This window comes from Neoarius graeffei, chromosome 20, assembly GCF_027579695.1.
Source record: "Neoarius graeffei isolate fNeoGra1 chromosome 20, fNeoGra1.pri, whole genome shotgun sequence".
NCBI lineage: Eukaryota > Metazoa > Chordata > Actinopteri > Siluriformes > Ariidae > Neoarius > Neoarius graeffei.
In genome coordinates this window covers 44,212,071-44,226,079 of record NC_083588.1, presented here as the reverse complement: position 1 = coordinate 44,226,079, position 14,009 = coordinate 44,212,071, and the positions used below count along the sequence as shown (strand labels likewise).

Below are 14,009 nucleotides of genomic sequence, written 5' to 3'. Positions count from 1 at the left end.
AATATTGTTAATATTCTACTCCATTCTATTTTACTATTTCAGCTAGAAGGCTAGAATTCTTCTGTGACCTTGTGTCTCACTGTGTACTGTACTGTTGTGATGACGCATTGCTCGAGACATAATATTGATATCGTTTTGAACATTTTATCAGGACATGACCTGCTCAAGGTCTGACTACAGGCTCAGTTTTGATTTATTCTCATGCAGGCATTTGCAACGATTAATATCCCTTGAGATCACACCTCAGCCCGGTAGATGGCGGTAATACACATCGACTGTTAACCGCCAATAAATCGACAGAAGAAGATGATTCTGACCAATGAGAATCGCGCGGGTACGTTTCAAAACAAAAATGGCGACAGAAAGAGCAGTTGTGTACGTATGTTTTGGCAATGCACTAATAAATAATAAAAAACGCTTTACGATTAAGAAAAACTTTCAAATATGCTTATTCTGTTCATACAGTTTTTACGTTATTGTGTGAAAGACGTTATATTTGGTACGTGAGTCACAGACTCTAGTCAGCTCGCTAGTGTTGTGTGTGGCAGAATTAGCGAGTCCCTGGTTTAATAGTCCAGCTTGTAGAAGTGGTGTTACCAGCGCAGTAGGAATTATACTTGCTTACTTTTTATATTTGTTAACTGTCATGTTTGAATGTAGGTTACTAGAAAAAACAGACCCTAATCATTTGAAGACATGCGACTCCACCGAGGTCCAGGACGCTGGAGAAGGAAAAGTTATGACCGCTTATTTAAAGGTGAGCACTGGTCTAAGGCCGAATCCCATTTCACCCCTTGGACCAACCCCTTGGCCCTTCCCCTCCATTTTGCGCGTTCACGTGAAGGGGTAGGGGTATCCCAATCCCAGTTAACGCGGAGGGGTAGGGGAAGGGGTAGGACTTCTGTACCCCTCCAAACGGAGATTTTCCTGGAGCAGACTCCGAACGAAGGGGTTTGAGTGATTTCCCACAATGCCATGCGGATTTCATAAAGATGGCGGTTCCCGCGGCGAAAGATTGTCATAAATGTATTTTCTCCATTATTTACGTGTTTTAAGTTGTTATCCAGAGGAAACACGCCGCTTGATTCGCTTTCGAGCTGAGAATGAGCAGCGATTTCTGAAATCCAAGCTGCTGCTAAAAAGCTTTGGGAGTGAGTATTGTTTTCGGTTGCTTTATTGCGTACGTTTTGTTCTGTTATTCTCGCTTTTATTGTTTACATGAGTGTTCTGACACCTCATTCTGTCGGATGTGGTGCACGAAGCGCCAAAGATATCCCATTCAGTGGTACAAATCACACCCTGCCAGCAGAGATTTCTGGCTCTGACTGTAGCGGCTGGTCGCAGCCAATGACGCATTTGGTCGCGTTTTGCTAACGTAAACGCTGACGGAGGTACGCGATGACGTATGCGATCGTTGAAGGGCTATCCCAATACGTAAGGGTTGAATTTCAAGCCCTATCCCTTGTAGCTCAGTTCCAAGGGGAAGGCGGAGGGGAAGGGGTAGGGGTAGAAATTAGAATTGGGATTGGGCCTAAATCATAGGTTCCCAGCCCAGGTCCTGGAGTTACCCCGTTAGTGTTTCTCCTGCTCCAAATACATCTAAAAGGACTGTTAAGTAACTGGTTGGTGGAATCAAGTGTGTTGGAGCAGGGAGTGTGCAGTATTGTGGATATTCCAGGACTAGAGTTGGGAGTCTGTGGTTTAGGTGAACATCAGTAGATAAGAAAGCACTGGAGCCAGATTATGTATTTGCTTGGTTTAATATGGAAATGTAGTCTACGGTCACTTTTTTTCATATCTTGTAATATGTACAATATTGTGCAAAAATCTTATGCACATGCAAATAAATATTTTTGAGCAAAAATGTCTTCAAAAATAATGAAATTAAATGTTTTTCTACATTTAAAAAATGCTTTCAAGAACAGAAAACGGTAATAAATGAAATGGTTAATATTTTGTGTGATGACCCTTTGCACATAATACCGCTGGCATCTGTCCATCTTGAGAGATGATGGTAGCGCCTTGGCTGGTCATCAGTCTAGTTGGGAGCAGCGTCGAGAATGGCTCAGAAGTCCAGTTCTTGTGTGGCAGTCCCTTCCACAGTTGACACAGATGAAGTTGGATGGTGGGTTGAGGGCCCGCTCCCATTGCCTCTGCTTCCGACTTCTCCTCTTGTCCTCCAGCTGCTGGTTGCGGCTCTCCCCTCTTGACTCCAGAGCAGACTGCGTGGCACCAGCTTTTCTTATTGCAAGATGATTGTTCCTATCTGTCAGAGTCGATGTCAGTCAGCTTCATGTCACGGTTACATACATCTTTGAGGTGGAGAACTGGACGGCCTACTGAGCCTTGCCCTGATGCAAGTTCCCCATACAAGAGGTCTTTGGGAATGTGGCTGTCTTGCATACGGTGCACGTGTCCAATCCAGCGAAGTCTTCTCTCACAAAGGGTGAGATGCATACTGAGGCAGCCAGCATAGTAGTGTTGGTGACTTTGTCACGCCATGTGATGCCAAGTATATGCCGAAAACAGCTTTCCAAACGAATCAAGCGGGGACTTATAACTCGTAACTGCTGTCTTCAGAGTTGTGCTCTCACCTAGACGTGAGACTGGAGTGACCTCTCCAGGGCGCAGGCCTGGACAAGTTGTATGGAGGTCTAGTGCTGCCCAGTCAACAGGGCCCCGCTTTCAGTTGAACCGACTGCATCTGAGGGAATGCCGGGCATTACACTTGGAGCCGGCTTGACTGCAGGAGTTGCCGGAAGAACATCGTCATTGATGTTGGACTGCCTTAGGGACTCCAGCTCCGGATTTTTCCTCAGGGTTGAGTCCCGAAGCCTTTCCTCACTAGGGTGTAGCTGCAAGGCAGCGGAGGTTTGTGGTCAGAGTTTCCCTCTCCTAGATCCCTCACACTTCAGCGTCACTTGTGGTGTGCCAACGAGGAGGCACTGTGAGGGTCTTGATGTGGCAGCCGTAGAACCATCAGGAGAGGTCTTACGCACTCGGCCCCTCTTTTTGCTCATGGAGCTAGATGGTAGCTGCAGCTGGAAGCGGGAATGACAAGCACACCACACACGCACGCTGTGCATAAGCACATTATTATCATTTAACAATAATAATCATAATCAGCTCTGGTATAGTTTGTGCAGTTTTATAAGGAAATGAGCCATAAGTTTTACTGAGCATCTTACAGAACCAGCCACAGTTCTTCTGGAGGCTTTCTCACACTTGCTTCTTATTTAAAACTTTGCACCCTTCATTGTGTGTTTTGTTTGAAAAGTGGTCTCACATGTTATGCTTCTTTCTTTATTAACATACAACCATTTTTTCCCTTTATTATTTAATTTTGTTTTGGAAAATGAATTTTTGGAAATCACAAATGTTTTTGTACTGAATTGATAAGTCATAAAATAAAAATGTGTAATGGAGTTTGTACTAAAAAAAAAAAAAAGGCTGCCGAAGACTTTTGCATAGTATTGTACCGTATATGTATATTTCAACCTATTTACATGTGCGTTGTTTCTTTTGAAAAGGACTGCAGACGGAAACAGAAGCTCATGTGCCAGCAGTATGGTGTGATGGATGATATGTTGAAGCTTCTTGCAGGTCTGGAGTCAGCAGAGCAGTTTCTGAATGAACCCTGTCCACCTAAACCAGGTGAGAGGGACTGTTTTGGGTCCTGGATGAGCTTGCTTTCTTAGTGTTTTAATAGAATGAAAAATGTTGTTGTTTATCAGCAGCTGAATAATGGTACATGCACTAGGTGGACATTGGGGAATGCTAATTGATTGATTGTGTGTTCTCATGTACACAGATACTGAGGCCAGCACTCTCTGGAAAGCTTTGAAGGCAGAGTATCTTCAGCAAGTCCAGGAAGTCGAGGGGATAATAGGCACACTGGTGGAGCACATGGAAGAGCTACTCAAAAAACGGCAAAGGCTGGAGGCTCTGCTGGTAGCCCTGGAAAAGAAGGTGGTTGTTTTTAAATTCTCTCTCTCTTTTACTTAGTTTTTCTTAGAAGTGAATCATTCAAGAAATAACACTGTCAGGTTTCCTTTTGGCTTAAATCTGGTTCATTTTGTTTTCACAAAATCATCCAGAATTCTGCTGCAAATCAATGCAAACCTTTTCTGTGGCCTTACTGGAGATGGTGTATAAAGAACTTTCTATAAATGACACTCACGAAATATAATCTCTTTCAGAAAGAGGAGTGCAAGGAAAAGGAGAGAGCTGCATTACAGTCAAAGCAGAGAGCTGAAGTAAGTATTTTAATCATGATCCAACTAACAAGATGACTAGTTTTAAAGGAACAGTCCACCGTACTTCCATAATGAAATATGTTCTTCTCTGAATTGAGACGAACTGATCCGTACCTCTCCGAGCTTTGTGCGACCTCCCAGTCAGTCAGACGCGCTGTCACTCCTGTTAGCAATGTAGCTAGGCTCAGTATGGCCAATGGTATTTTTTGGGGCTGTAGTTAGATGCGACCAAACTCTTCCACGTTTTTCCTGTTTACATAGGTTTATATGACCAGTGATATGAAACAAGTTCAGTTACACAAATTGAAACGTGGCGATTTTCTATGCTATGGAAAGTCCGCACTATAATGACAGGCGTACTAACACCTTCTGTGCGCTTCGACAGCGCATTGATACCTTCACTCCTGTTTTCCCCCTCTCCCCCGCCCCCCTGACTTCCGTCAATACATAGCCAATGTGACTGGAAACATCAGTGCTGTGGTCAGTAATAGTCAGAGGTTAGTCGAGGGGCGGGGGAGAGAAAAAAAACCAGGAGTGAAGGTATCAATGCGCTGTCGAAGCGCTCAGAAGGTGTTAGTACGCCTGTCATTATAGTGCGGACTTTCCATAGCATAGAAAATCGCCACGTTTCAATTTGTGTAACTGAACTTGTTTCATGTCACTGGTCATATAAACCTATGTAAACAGGAAAAACGTGGAAGAGTTTGGTCGCATCTAACTACAGCCCCAAAAAATACCATTGGCCATACTGAGCCTAGCTACATTGCTAACAGGAGTAACAGTGCGTCTGACTGACTGGGAGGTCGCACAAAGCTCGGAGAGGTACGGATCAGCTCGTCTCAATTCGGAGAAGAACATATTTCATTATGGAAGTACGGTGGACTGTTCCTTTAAAACTGGGAAAGAAAACCCATGAGTCAGGGGGGACCAAAAAAAGAAAAATTCCCAGACCCCTGTGTTAGGGTTGTCTAGTTGGTGCAAAATCGCACCCCAGTGTCAGGCATGAAAAAACTCAGACTACCCTGTGATTGGCAGGAGCTGAAACCAGTCAGGAGAGCGTGTGTGATACCATGTAAATACAGGAGTCAGAGAGTGAATGAGTATAATATTATTCTTAAGCTGCTGGATGAGAGTCATCTGATTTTATTGTGGTTGTAGAATTTATATTGTTATCCTGTTGTGAAGTTGTTAAGAGAAATAACCCTTGATAGCCGATTAGTGACTAATGGAGGTGAGTGCTTCAAGATCTCTGCTTGAACCCTGTGTGCATTGTGCAATATGGGATACAGCCACACTGCACACAGAATGTGTGCATTCAACACAACTCATGTTACAAATAAATCTGCACAGAGAAATTTTTCTACCAGTGTGTGCAATTCCAAAATCGTCCATACTGTAATTAAAAACAATTTCCCTTTTTATAAAATCTTATTTTGCTTTAATTTTCAAATGAGCTTATGCTTAATATCACACACGTTCTCCCCCACCCACAGAAACAGATGAATTTGCAAATAGATGATTCCCTGGAGAGAGCCCAGAGTGCCTTGCGTGCTTGTGACAGACGGCTTTCTCAACTCAAAATTCAAGTAGATGAACAGTTGGCCCAGGCAGCTAATTGGACCGCTTTTAGAGACAGGTGAGTATCCTCTTTTATGGCCCTTTTCCACTACCCTTTTTCAGCTCACTTCAGCCCGACACGGCTCGCGTTTCGACTACCTCAAAGCAGCACGACTCAGCTCGCTTCAGCCCGACTCAGCACCCAAAACTCGCACGGTTTTGGAGTAGGGCTGAAGCGAGCCGAGTGGGGCTAGGGGCGTGAGGAGACACTTCCCTGTGCACTGATTGGTGAGGAGGAGTGTCCTCACATGCCCACACACGCCCCGCGAGCACGCTGGGATCTGTAAACCCGGAAGAAGAAGAATTACGAGAATTTCTGAAGCCTTATGCGCCTCGCCTCATCTATACGCTCTTGCCAGTATCTGTTGGCGTTGTCGGTGGCGACAAGCCACAGCACCAAGACCAGCAACACTAACGACTCCATGTCCTCCATGTTTATTGTTTACTATCCGGGTCGTGAGACTACCGCTTAAAAGGTCACTGATGTCACTGTTTGCGCCGCCTAACGACATCACGTGACGTCCACCCACTTTCGCTAACTCCACCCAATGTGTCCACCCACTTCCAGCCAGCACGGTTCAGCGCGGTTGTAGTCGAAATGCAACCCCAACAGCCCCACTCAGCTCGACTCAGCCCAATTCAGCACGGCACGACTCAGCCGCGTTGGTAGTGGAAAAGCGGCATTACAGTGTTTGAATGTGAGCAAAATACATTGTATTGATTGATTGCAGTTTCTAGAGTAGCAAACTGCTTGTCCACACATCAGTCTCATGGTGAATTGAGACATGGTTTGGGAAACGGCGACCATGAGACATGCTCACGCTATGCATAGAACAGTGTTTTGAGATCCAGCCACATGCCAGAATGAAAGATTTTTCTTTAACAGATTGCAACAAACGCATATGATTGTGTGTACAAGCATGCATTATTCAAGAAAAAAAAAAAATTAGTAAAATAATAGTACATCAAATCCCTTGAATGATGAGTAGTTCTGAAGACCACTTTCGATTATTGATATTGTTATTTTATTATTAGAGAAACAGTCTGGTCCAGTCATTATTATGTCTGTGCTTGCTGCTAGAAATGCCAGCATACCACATAAAATACAATAGGCAATACTTGGGCACCATTTTTAACTATTGATCCTTTTTGCCCTTTCATTTTATAGGGTGTGTGCCTCTAGAATGGAATCTTACAAACACCACTTTTTTTTTTTTTTTTTTTTTTTTTTTAGCAACAGAAATGAGACTGTAAACTAGAAATAGCTGAGGTCCTGTCTGAAGAATTTGCAACCTGCAGATTTCTTCAGTGCATAACCTTGTTTGAGTATCCCATATCATCTTGGCTGTAACTGTATCCTCTTTCAGGTTACAGGCTACCCTGGAAGTCACTCAGGCTAATATGCAGTACAGGTTGCTATCTGCAAGCCCTTCAGAGCTGTGTCTCGAGCTTCTGCCCCGCTCCACCCAGCAGTCCCTACAGCCTCTGCATCTGTCTGTCACCATGACTACAGAAGACCACTTCCGCCTGCAGGTAAAAAGGGGTGATTTTGTTTGGGTTTTTTTTTTTTAGTTGGTTATTTATTTGTGCCAGCTTTTTGACCCTGACTACAAGAGAAAATGTGTTGCTTACTTGTGTTTAAGACGTGTGTTGTCCAATGCAGGTTTTTCAGGGCACTGCAGGCCTCTTGGAGGAGTCAGTAGAAGGCCCTATAAGAGAGCTGAGTGCTGCGCTGTTGGAAGTGATGGAGTGCTATATTAGTCAAGGAAAGATGCTCGCTGAAATCCAGGCTCTGCATTCCAGGTACAGAGACCATAGTAATGCAAAACTGGAATGTTTGTGTTGCAGGTCAAAAAATTTCAAGCTAGGTTTTGGGTTTTTTTTAATAAACCTAGTTCATAATTTTCAACCTAGTTGCAATTTTGAATTATCTAAGATTCTTAAAAGGGATTTTTAATCACTTCATTTGTCTCTCCTTTTGTCTCTCCTTCTTCCATCCACTTCCTCTCTGTCTACACCTACCTAGTATTTCCTCGTCTGTCTGTCTACCTATTCATATCTACCTAATTAGCATTTAAAAAAAAATCATATTTAACCAGGATTCAAAATCAGAACCTTCTGATTCTTAACCCAAGACCTTAACCACTACATCAGTGACAACTGTGATGGAAGGAGTGATATATATTTTGAATTCATTAATGAATCCAGTCTTATTACATCATCAAGTAGTTTACAATACAAAGTTTTCCCAAGTCCTAACTCTAGATATAGTAAGGGCCTCTGCATGCTCTTGCGACAAGGCTTTCGCAGATAGCTTTTCGCAGACAGTTGTAATTTATCGTTGAGCGGGGAGTAATAGGCGTGCGCGATGTTATTCACCGCCACAATGCAAGGGGGCGCGAAGTCGCGAAATCGCTAGGAGTAGTTGGTGGGTGTGGTTAGTGGAGTGTTTATCCTCCGGTTACTTATAATGACTAGAACTGGAGTCGTATAGATGTACGTACTTCCTCGATCAACCGCTCTTCGTGCTGCTCCATCTTCGCTCGTGTTTTTAAAAATGGCGGTCGTGAAAACAAACCAAACCGGGAAAGTAGGGACGCGGAAGTGCGTGTATAGCGGATGTAGAGTGGACCAATCAGAGCCCTCTTGTCTGCGAGGCTTCTGCGGTGGGCACAATTTTTGGGAGGTGCGCGCAGAGCATCTGCGAAGGGGGGGGGCTACGCAGACGCCATCTGCGAGGATTGCATTGTCAGCATAAATTGGCCTTGAGTCTCCCTAATACAAGTAGCAAATTATGAACTAGGTTAAAAATTCTAGTGTAGGTTGAAAAATTCCACCTGAACTACAGTTCTGACCTGTAACATTTTATACCAGAGATGGTACGTCAAGGAAGCGGTCAACAATTCTGAAACTGTAAAATGGCCATTAAAAATAACATCTTGCATACATCTAAAATCACAAGTTAAATATTACTGCATATTTTAAATGTTATTGTAAAAATATGAGTCATGATTTGTCATTGTGGCATCTACCTGACATAGTTCACCTGAAATCATCAGTTACTTTTGTTTCTGTTCAGTTGACCTTGAGTGTTCTGACACTTCTTATGACCCAGATTTGGATGACTGCATTTGAGTAAAATGTGTCTGTCTCGTTAACACAAAAAAAAATGTCTCAGGTTTGCAATCGACTGGTGCCCAGCAAAGCGCCTGCTGATTTTCCTCAAGTCTGCCACCACAGTGTGCCACCTGGAGCTGGACGAGGGCTACCCGTCAAGTGGCCAAGCCAAACTGCTTGCTGTGCGCAAAGATGGGGAGCTTCTTAATTTGTCTGACCTGCAGGTAAAAATGTCAGGAAAGATCCCCACTGCAGTATTTGTGATGGTACTCAGTGCAGGGTGTCTCCTGTGCCTTAAAGGAACAGTCCACCGTACTTCCATAATGAAATATGCTTTTATCTGAATTGAGACAAGCTGCTCCGTACCTCTCCGAGCTTTGCGCGACCTCCCAGTCAGTCAGACGCGCTGTCACTCCTGTTAGCAATGTAGCTAGGCTCAGCATGGCCAATGGTATTTTTTGGGGCTGTAGTTAGATGCGACCAAACTCTTCCACGTTTTTCCTGTTTACATAGGTTTGTATGACCAGTGATATGAAACAAGTTCAGTTACACAAATTGAAACGTAGCGATTTTCTATGCTATGGAAAGTCCGCACTATAATGACAGGCGTACTAACACCTTCTGCGCACTTCGGCAGCACATTGATACGGAGCTCAGATATCAATGCGCTGCCGAAGCGCGCAGAAGGTGTTAGTACGCCTGTCATTATAGTGCGGACTTTCCATAGCATAGAAAATCGCTACGTTTCAATTTGTGTAACTGAACTTGTTTCATATCACTGGTCATATAAACCTATGTAAACAGGAAAAACGCGGAAGAGTTTGGTTGCATCTAACTACAGCCCCAAAAATTACCATTGGCCTTGCTGAGCCTAGCTACATTGCTAACAGGAGTGACAGCGCGTCTGACTGACTGGGAGGTCGCGCAAAGCTCGGAGAGGTACGGAGCAGCTCGTCTCAATTCAGATAAGAGCATATTTCATTGTGGAAGTACGGTGGACTGTTCCTTTAAAGTCTTAAAATGTCTGAAATTGTAGCTTACAGAATTAAGTAGTAAATTGTTAAACTTCCATATGTCCATAAATATTTAAACATTTTGCAAAATTATTTCATGGTTTCTACTGCTTATATAGGAGTTGAAATTAAATAATGAACGAGCTCACAAGACTCCCCGTTTTAATTTGATTTAAAATGAATTTTGAATAATTCTCCTTCAATTGAATGTCTTTGTCAAAATCGGGTGAACAGTGTAGGAATTGCAGTACGTTTGTTGTTTTTACCTCTGCTCTATAATATGTCTGCAGAGCTGCAGCTTTACACCAGCTGTTTCACAACAGCCATTTCATCTCAACGGCATTGAGTGCATGTCCAGCCAAATTTTTTGTTTATCTTGGCGATTGTTAGGGTACTCAACATTTGAATCGTTTTACGTGAGTTTCTGATACTTTTGTGATATAAAACAGCTTTTCATCATCTTTCTCGTCTTTCTTCTGGTGCTGGATTCAAGCTGCCATTTGTCAAAGCATGAAATGCACTCTCTAGAGCCAGTGTTGAGCTCTTCCATTTTTGGACTACTGTAAAAACATGGCAGCACAACATGGCGGGCTCTGTGGATGAGGACCCACTTCCTATGTAGATATGAAGAGCTCATTCTAAGCTTAGGACAGCACAACAATTTGTAGTTAGAGGTGACTTATACATTAATGAAAACATAATTATGAATACCATATTCCTTCCATACAGTCTTTATCTATACCTTTTATCCATCAGGGTCACGGAGACGCTGGAGCCAATTCCAGCTGACTTTGGGTGACAGGCAGGGTATGACCTACAATATACTGTGGTAGATGGCTAAGTAACAATAATTTTATCAATGTCCAAATATTTATGGACATGAGTGCACATGGTCTTAAATATTGAAAAAAAAAACATTTGAAAATAAATGCTCCATTTTTTTTTAAACCTCACATTTTTTGGTGTTTCCCAGTAATGCCGAGATAAAGCCTATTTTACATGTTCTGCAACTCAGCAGTACCATTTGGAGTACTTTGCTATAATCCGTGTGGTGTTAAGTTTCTTTACACCAGAAACGCTGAGACACGCGTCACACTGCAACTACTCTGCAACTCTTTTCAAACTACACCAATGACATTTTGACTCAAGCAGTCAGTGGTAGTTAGAAGTTTGAATTGTAACACAGTGCTAGGATATGTGCTGCTATTATAGGACTAAAAGCTAAACTATGACCATGTCCTAAACAGCACATTAGCATGAATACTGTATTTCATGAAGTTTCTATCTGGTGTAAAAGTTCACAGTGAATAACATGGGAGTCTATTTGAAGGTGTTTTAGAAGCATTTAAGTGAGGATTTTAAACTTTTTTTTTTTAAATAATTGAAAACCTACATTTATTACTACTGCCAACTTTGTTGGAGGAGGTTGTTTTCACCTCCGTTTGTTTGTCTCTTCCTAACATAAAGTAGTGAATGGATTTTGATGAAATTTTGAGGAAAGGCGGGCCATGGGCCAAGGAAAAGTTGATTTAGATTTTAATGCAAATCCGAATATGTATGAGGATCCAGGATATTCTAAAACATGGCTTGGTGGAGGTATGAACTCTGAGTGCCCTTCTAGTATTTGGTATATAATCACTGCAAATTTGGTTTTAAATGACACTAGAAAAAAAGAGGCTTTAAAGTGTGTTATGTTTAACTTTGCCAGTTATTGAGACGTCTGGTGTTTTACTGTTTTTGTGGAAACCAGATTCAGGTTGGGTGTGGGGTTTGTTTGTTTTTGTTTGTTTTTTTAAACAAAGAACATGATTTCTTTTTCTTTCTAATGTTAACATTTGACATTAATTTAAAGGGGTACAAAATATAATATATACGGTTGCTGATGTGACAAAGTAACATATTTAAGTATTCTATCAAATTTATGTACTAGAAAACAACGAAATATCTTGGTAATTGTAAATATAATACTTTATATGCTAAACCACACAAGAGTCGCCATTTTTAAAAGACCGTGACGTCAGCGCTACCCACTGCACTAGCGGAACTCTCCGAAATAGAGGAGATAAGCGTGTAATCATGGCGTCGGGCGCATCAAGTGAAAGCGACAGCTCTGTCGAATCATACGAAGAGATCACGCAAGACACACTGCAAGCAGGCTATGGCTTAGAAGGGTACCAGTTTGAACCTAGGAGAGGCACTCTCGACTCCGGTGATGAAATAAGAGAAGAAAGCTCGGATGACGGCGAGGATGAGACTGATGCTGACCATGGGCATGGCGAGCGTGGGGCAGAGCGTCTGCGTGCAGGTGACACGGCGTGGTGCTCGTGCGGAAAATGTAACGTGGAGTTGCTCACGAGTCCAGCAGAATTTATTTGCTGCAATGAGATAGGCGCCACCCGTGGACTTGCGAACTCGTCGCAAGAGGCAGAAACAGGTATTTCATACGTGCTATTCCCAACCTCAATGGGCACATACATACGTCATGAGTGTTACGCAGAGAAAATGAACGTGCATTCTGATTGGATAAAATTAATATCATGGCGGGCTGTTCAAACTGCGGAAATAGTTTGCTCGAGCTACTTTCAAAACACTAACTTTCCAACCTTAGAACAAAAAACTTTTGTAAGTCTTGAATAAGGTTCATCAATGTGTATTTTATTGTTATATTTACTCTATATATTGCCCTCTGTTCCCCTTTAACCTCATTTCAGTGGTACATCACCTGGGTAATGTTTACCATGATTTATTTCGAAATACAGCATACATCATTTAAAAAAAAAAAAAGTGGAATTTTGCCTGAGTCACTAAATCTGTAATGTTTTTAGAAACGTTACATAGTATAAGAACTGTACAGAATGAAATCTTGTTTGTATATAAATGCTGCACATTTGAATAAATGCATGCTGTTACACTCACTGATTTTAATGCTCTACTTTTCAGCCCCCTGTGATGAATCCTAGTCTGACAGATTGGCTCGAGTTTCTCTTCTTGTATCCAGATTTATAAAGACTGCCTGCAGCATCACGCGACTCGGGTGGGAGAGGGTCCTGAAGTGAATCAGTAAAAATTGTTAATTATATCTGCATCGCAACTGTAGGTGTATACTGAAATAGTCTTGTGTTTCAGCTGGTCATGTATATAAACTGAATAAAGTGTTTTATTCAGTGCTGTTAGTACCTGTCTACACCAAGTAGTGCATCAACTAGAACAGATTTTGAGCATCAACATGTACTTCAAATGTCTGTCTTTTTCTGTGTTTTTGTTCTGTCTTTTTATATAAGAAATGCATGCAAGTTCGACAAATCATTTTGGTTTTTTTTCCTAGAGTTTTTTTTACGAAAAACAAAAATTAAGTCTTCACTAGGTGTTTTTTTTTTTTTTTAAAGGAGTTTTATCTGATCGTAAATGTAGAGAATTGATTCCCGTGTTTGTATCTCAGTATGTGCACTCATTGGCCACTTAAATAGGAACACCTGTACCTCTGCTCATTCATGTAGTTATCCAATCTTCCTATCCTGCGGTGGCATAAAACCATACAGATACAGGTCATTCTACTGTTTTCTCAAGTAATGTTGACATCAGAATTGGTAAGAAATGTTCTCAGGGACTTCGCTGACTATATGGTGGGTGATGCCAGACAAGCTGGTTTTAGTATTTTAGAAATTACTCCTCTCCTGAGATTTTCACACAACAATCTCTAGGGTTTAAACAGAATTGTGTGGAAAATGGAAATGTTATAACTGGTGAGCAGAAAAGCAGATTAGAATGCATGTCAAATCTTGAGCTTTATGGGCTACAACAACAAAAGACTGCATCAGGTTCCACTCAAGAACAATAATTAGAGGTTATAGGCTTGCTGAACCTGGACAGTTGAAAACTGGAAAAAGATCCAGGTGGTCTTCCATAACTAAAACTGAACACATCCATGGATATGAACTGATGCCTTAATTAAATCAAATCATGGTGGTGGTGTCTAATTGGCCTTATTAATTACTTTATTAATGCT

General features: G+C 42.0%; 1 protein-coding gene across 1 annotated transcript; it reads left to right on the top strand.

The window, feature by feature from the left end:
- Positions 1-299: 299 nt before the first annotated feature.
- Positions 300-13,176, top strand: si:dkey-225f5.4 (uncharacterized). The gene is made up of 10 exons (XM_060901761.1): positions 300-375; positions 661-757; positions 3,531-3,654; positions 3,812-3,969; positions 4,200-4,256; positions 5,750-5,892; positions 7,241-7,406; positions 7,537-7,676; positions 9,052-9,214; positions 12,944-13,176. The coding sequence occupies exons 1-10, from the start codon at positions 320-322 to the stop codon at positions 13,007-13,009; spliced, it is 1,170 nt and encodes a 389-aa protein (XP_060757744.1). The 5' UTR covers positions 300-319; the 3' UTR covers positions 13,010-13,176.
- Positions 13,177-14,009: the final 833 nt, after the last annotated feature.

Coding starts and splice junctions, on each gene's coding strand:
- si:dkey-225f5.4 (XM_060901761.1), top strand. CDS start 320: ATGAGAATCGCGCGGGTACGTTTCAAAACAAAAATGGCGACAGAAAGA. Junction 4,257..5,749: donor AGTCAAAGCAGAGAGCTGAA/GTAAGTATTTTA, acceptor CCCCACCCACAG/AAACAGATGAATTTGCAAAT. Junction 7,677..9,051: donor ATCCAGGCTCTGCATTCCAG/GTACAGAGACCA, acceptor AAAATGTCTCAG/GTTTGCAATCGACTGGTGCC.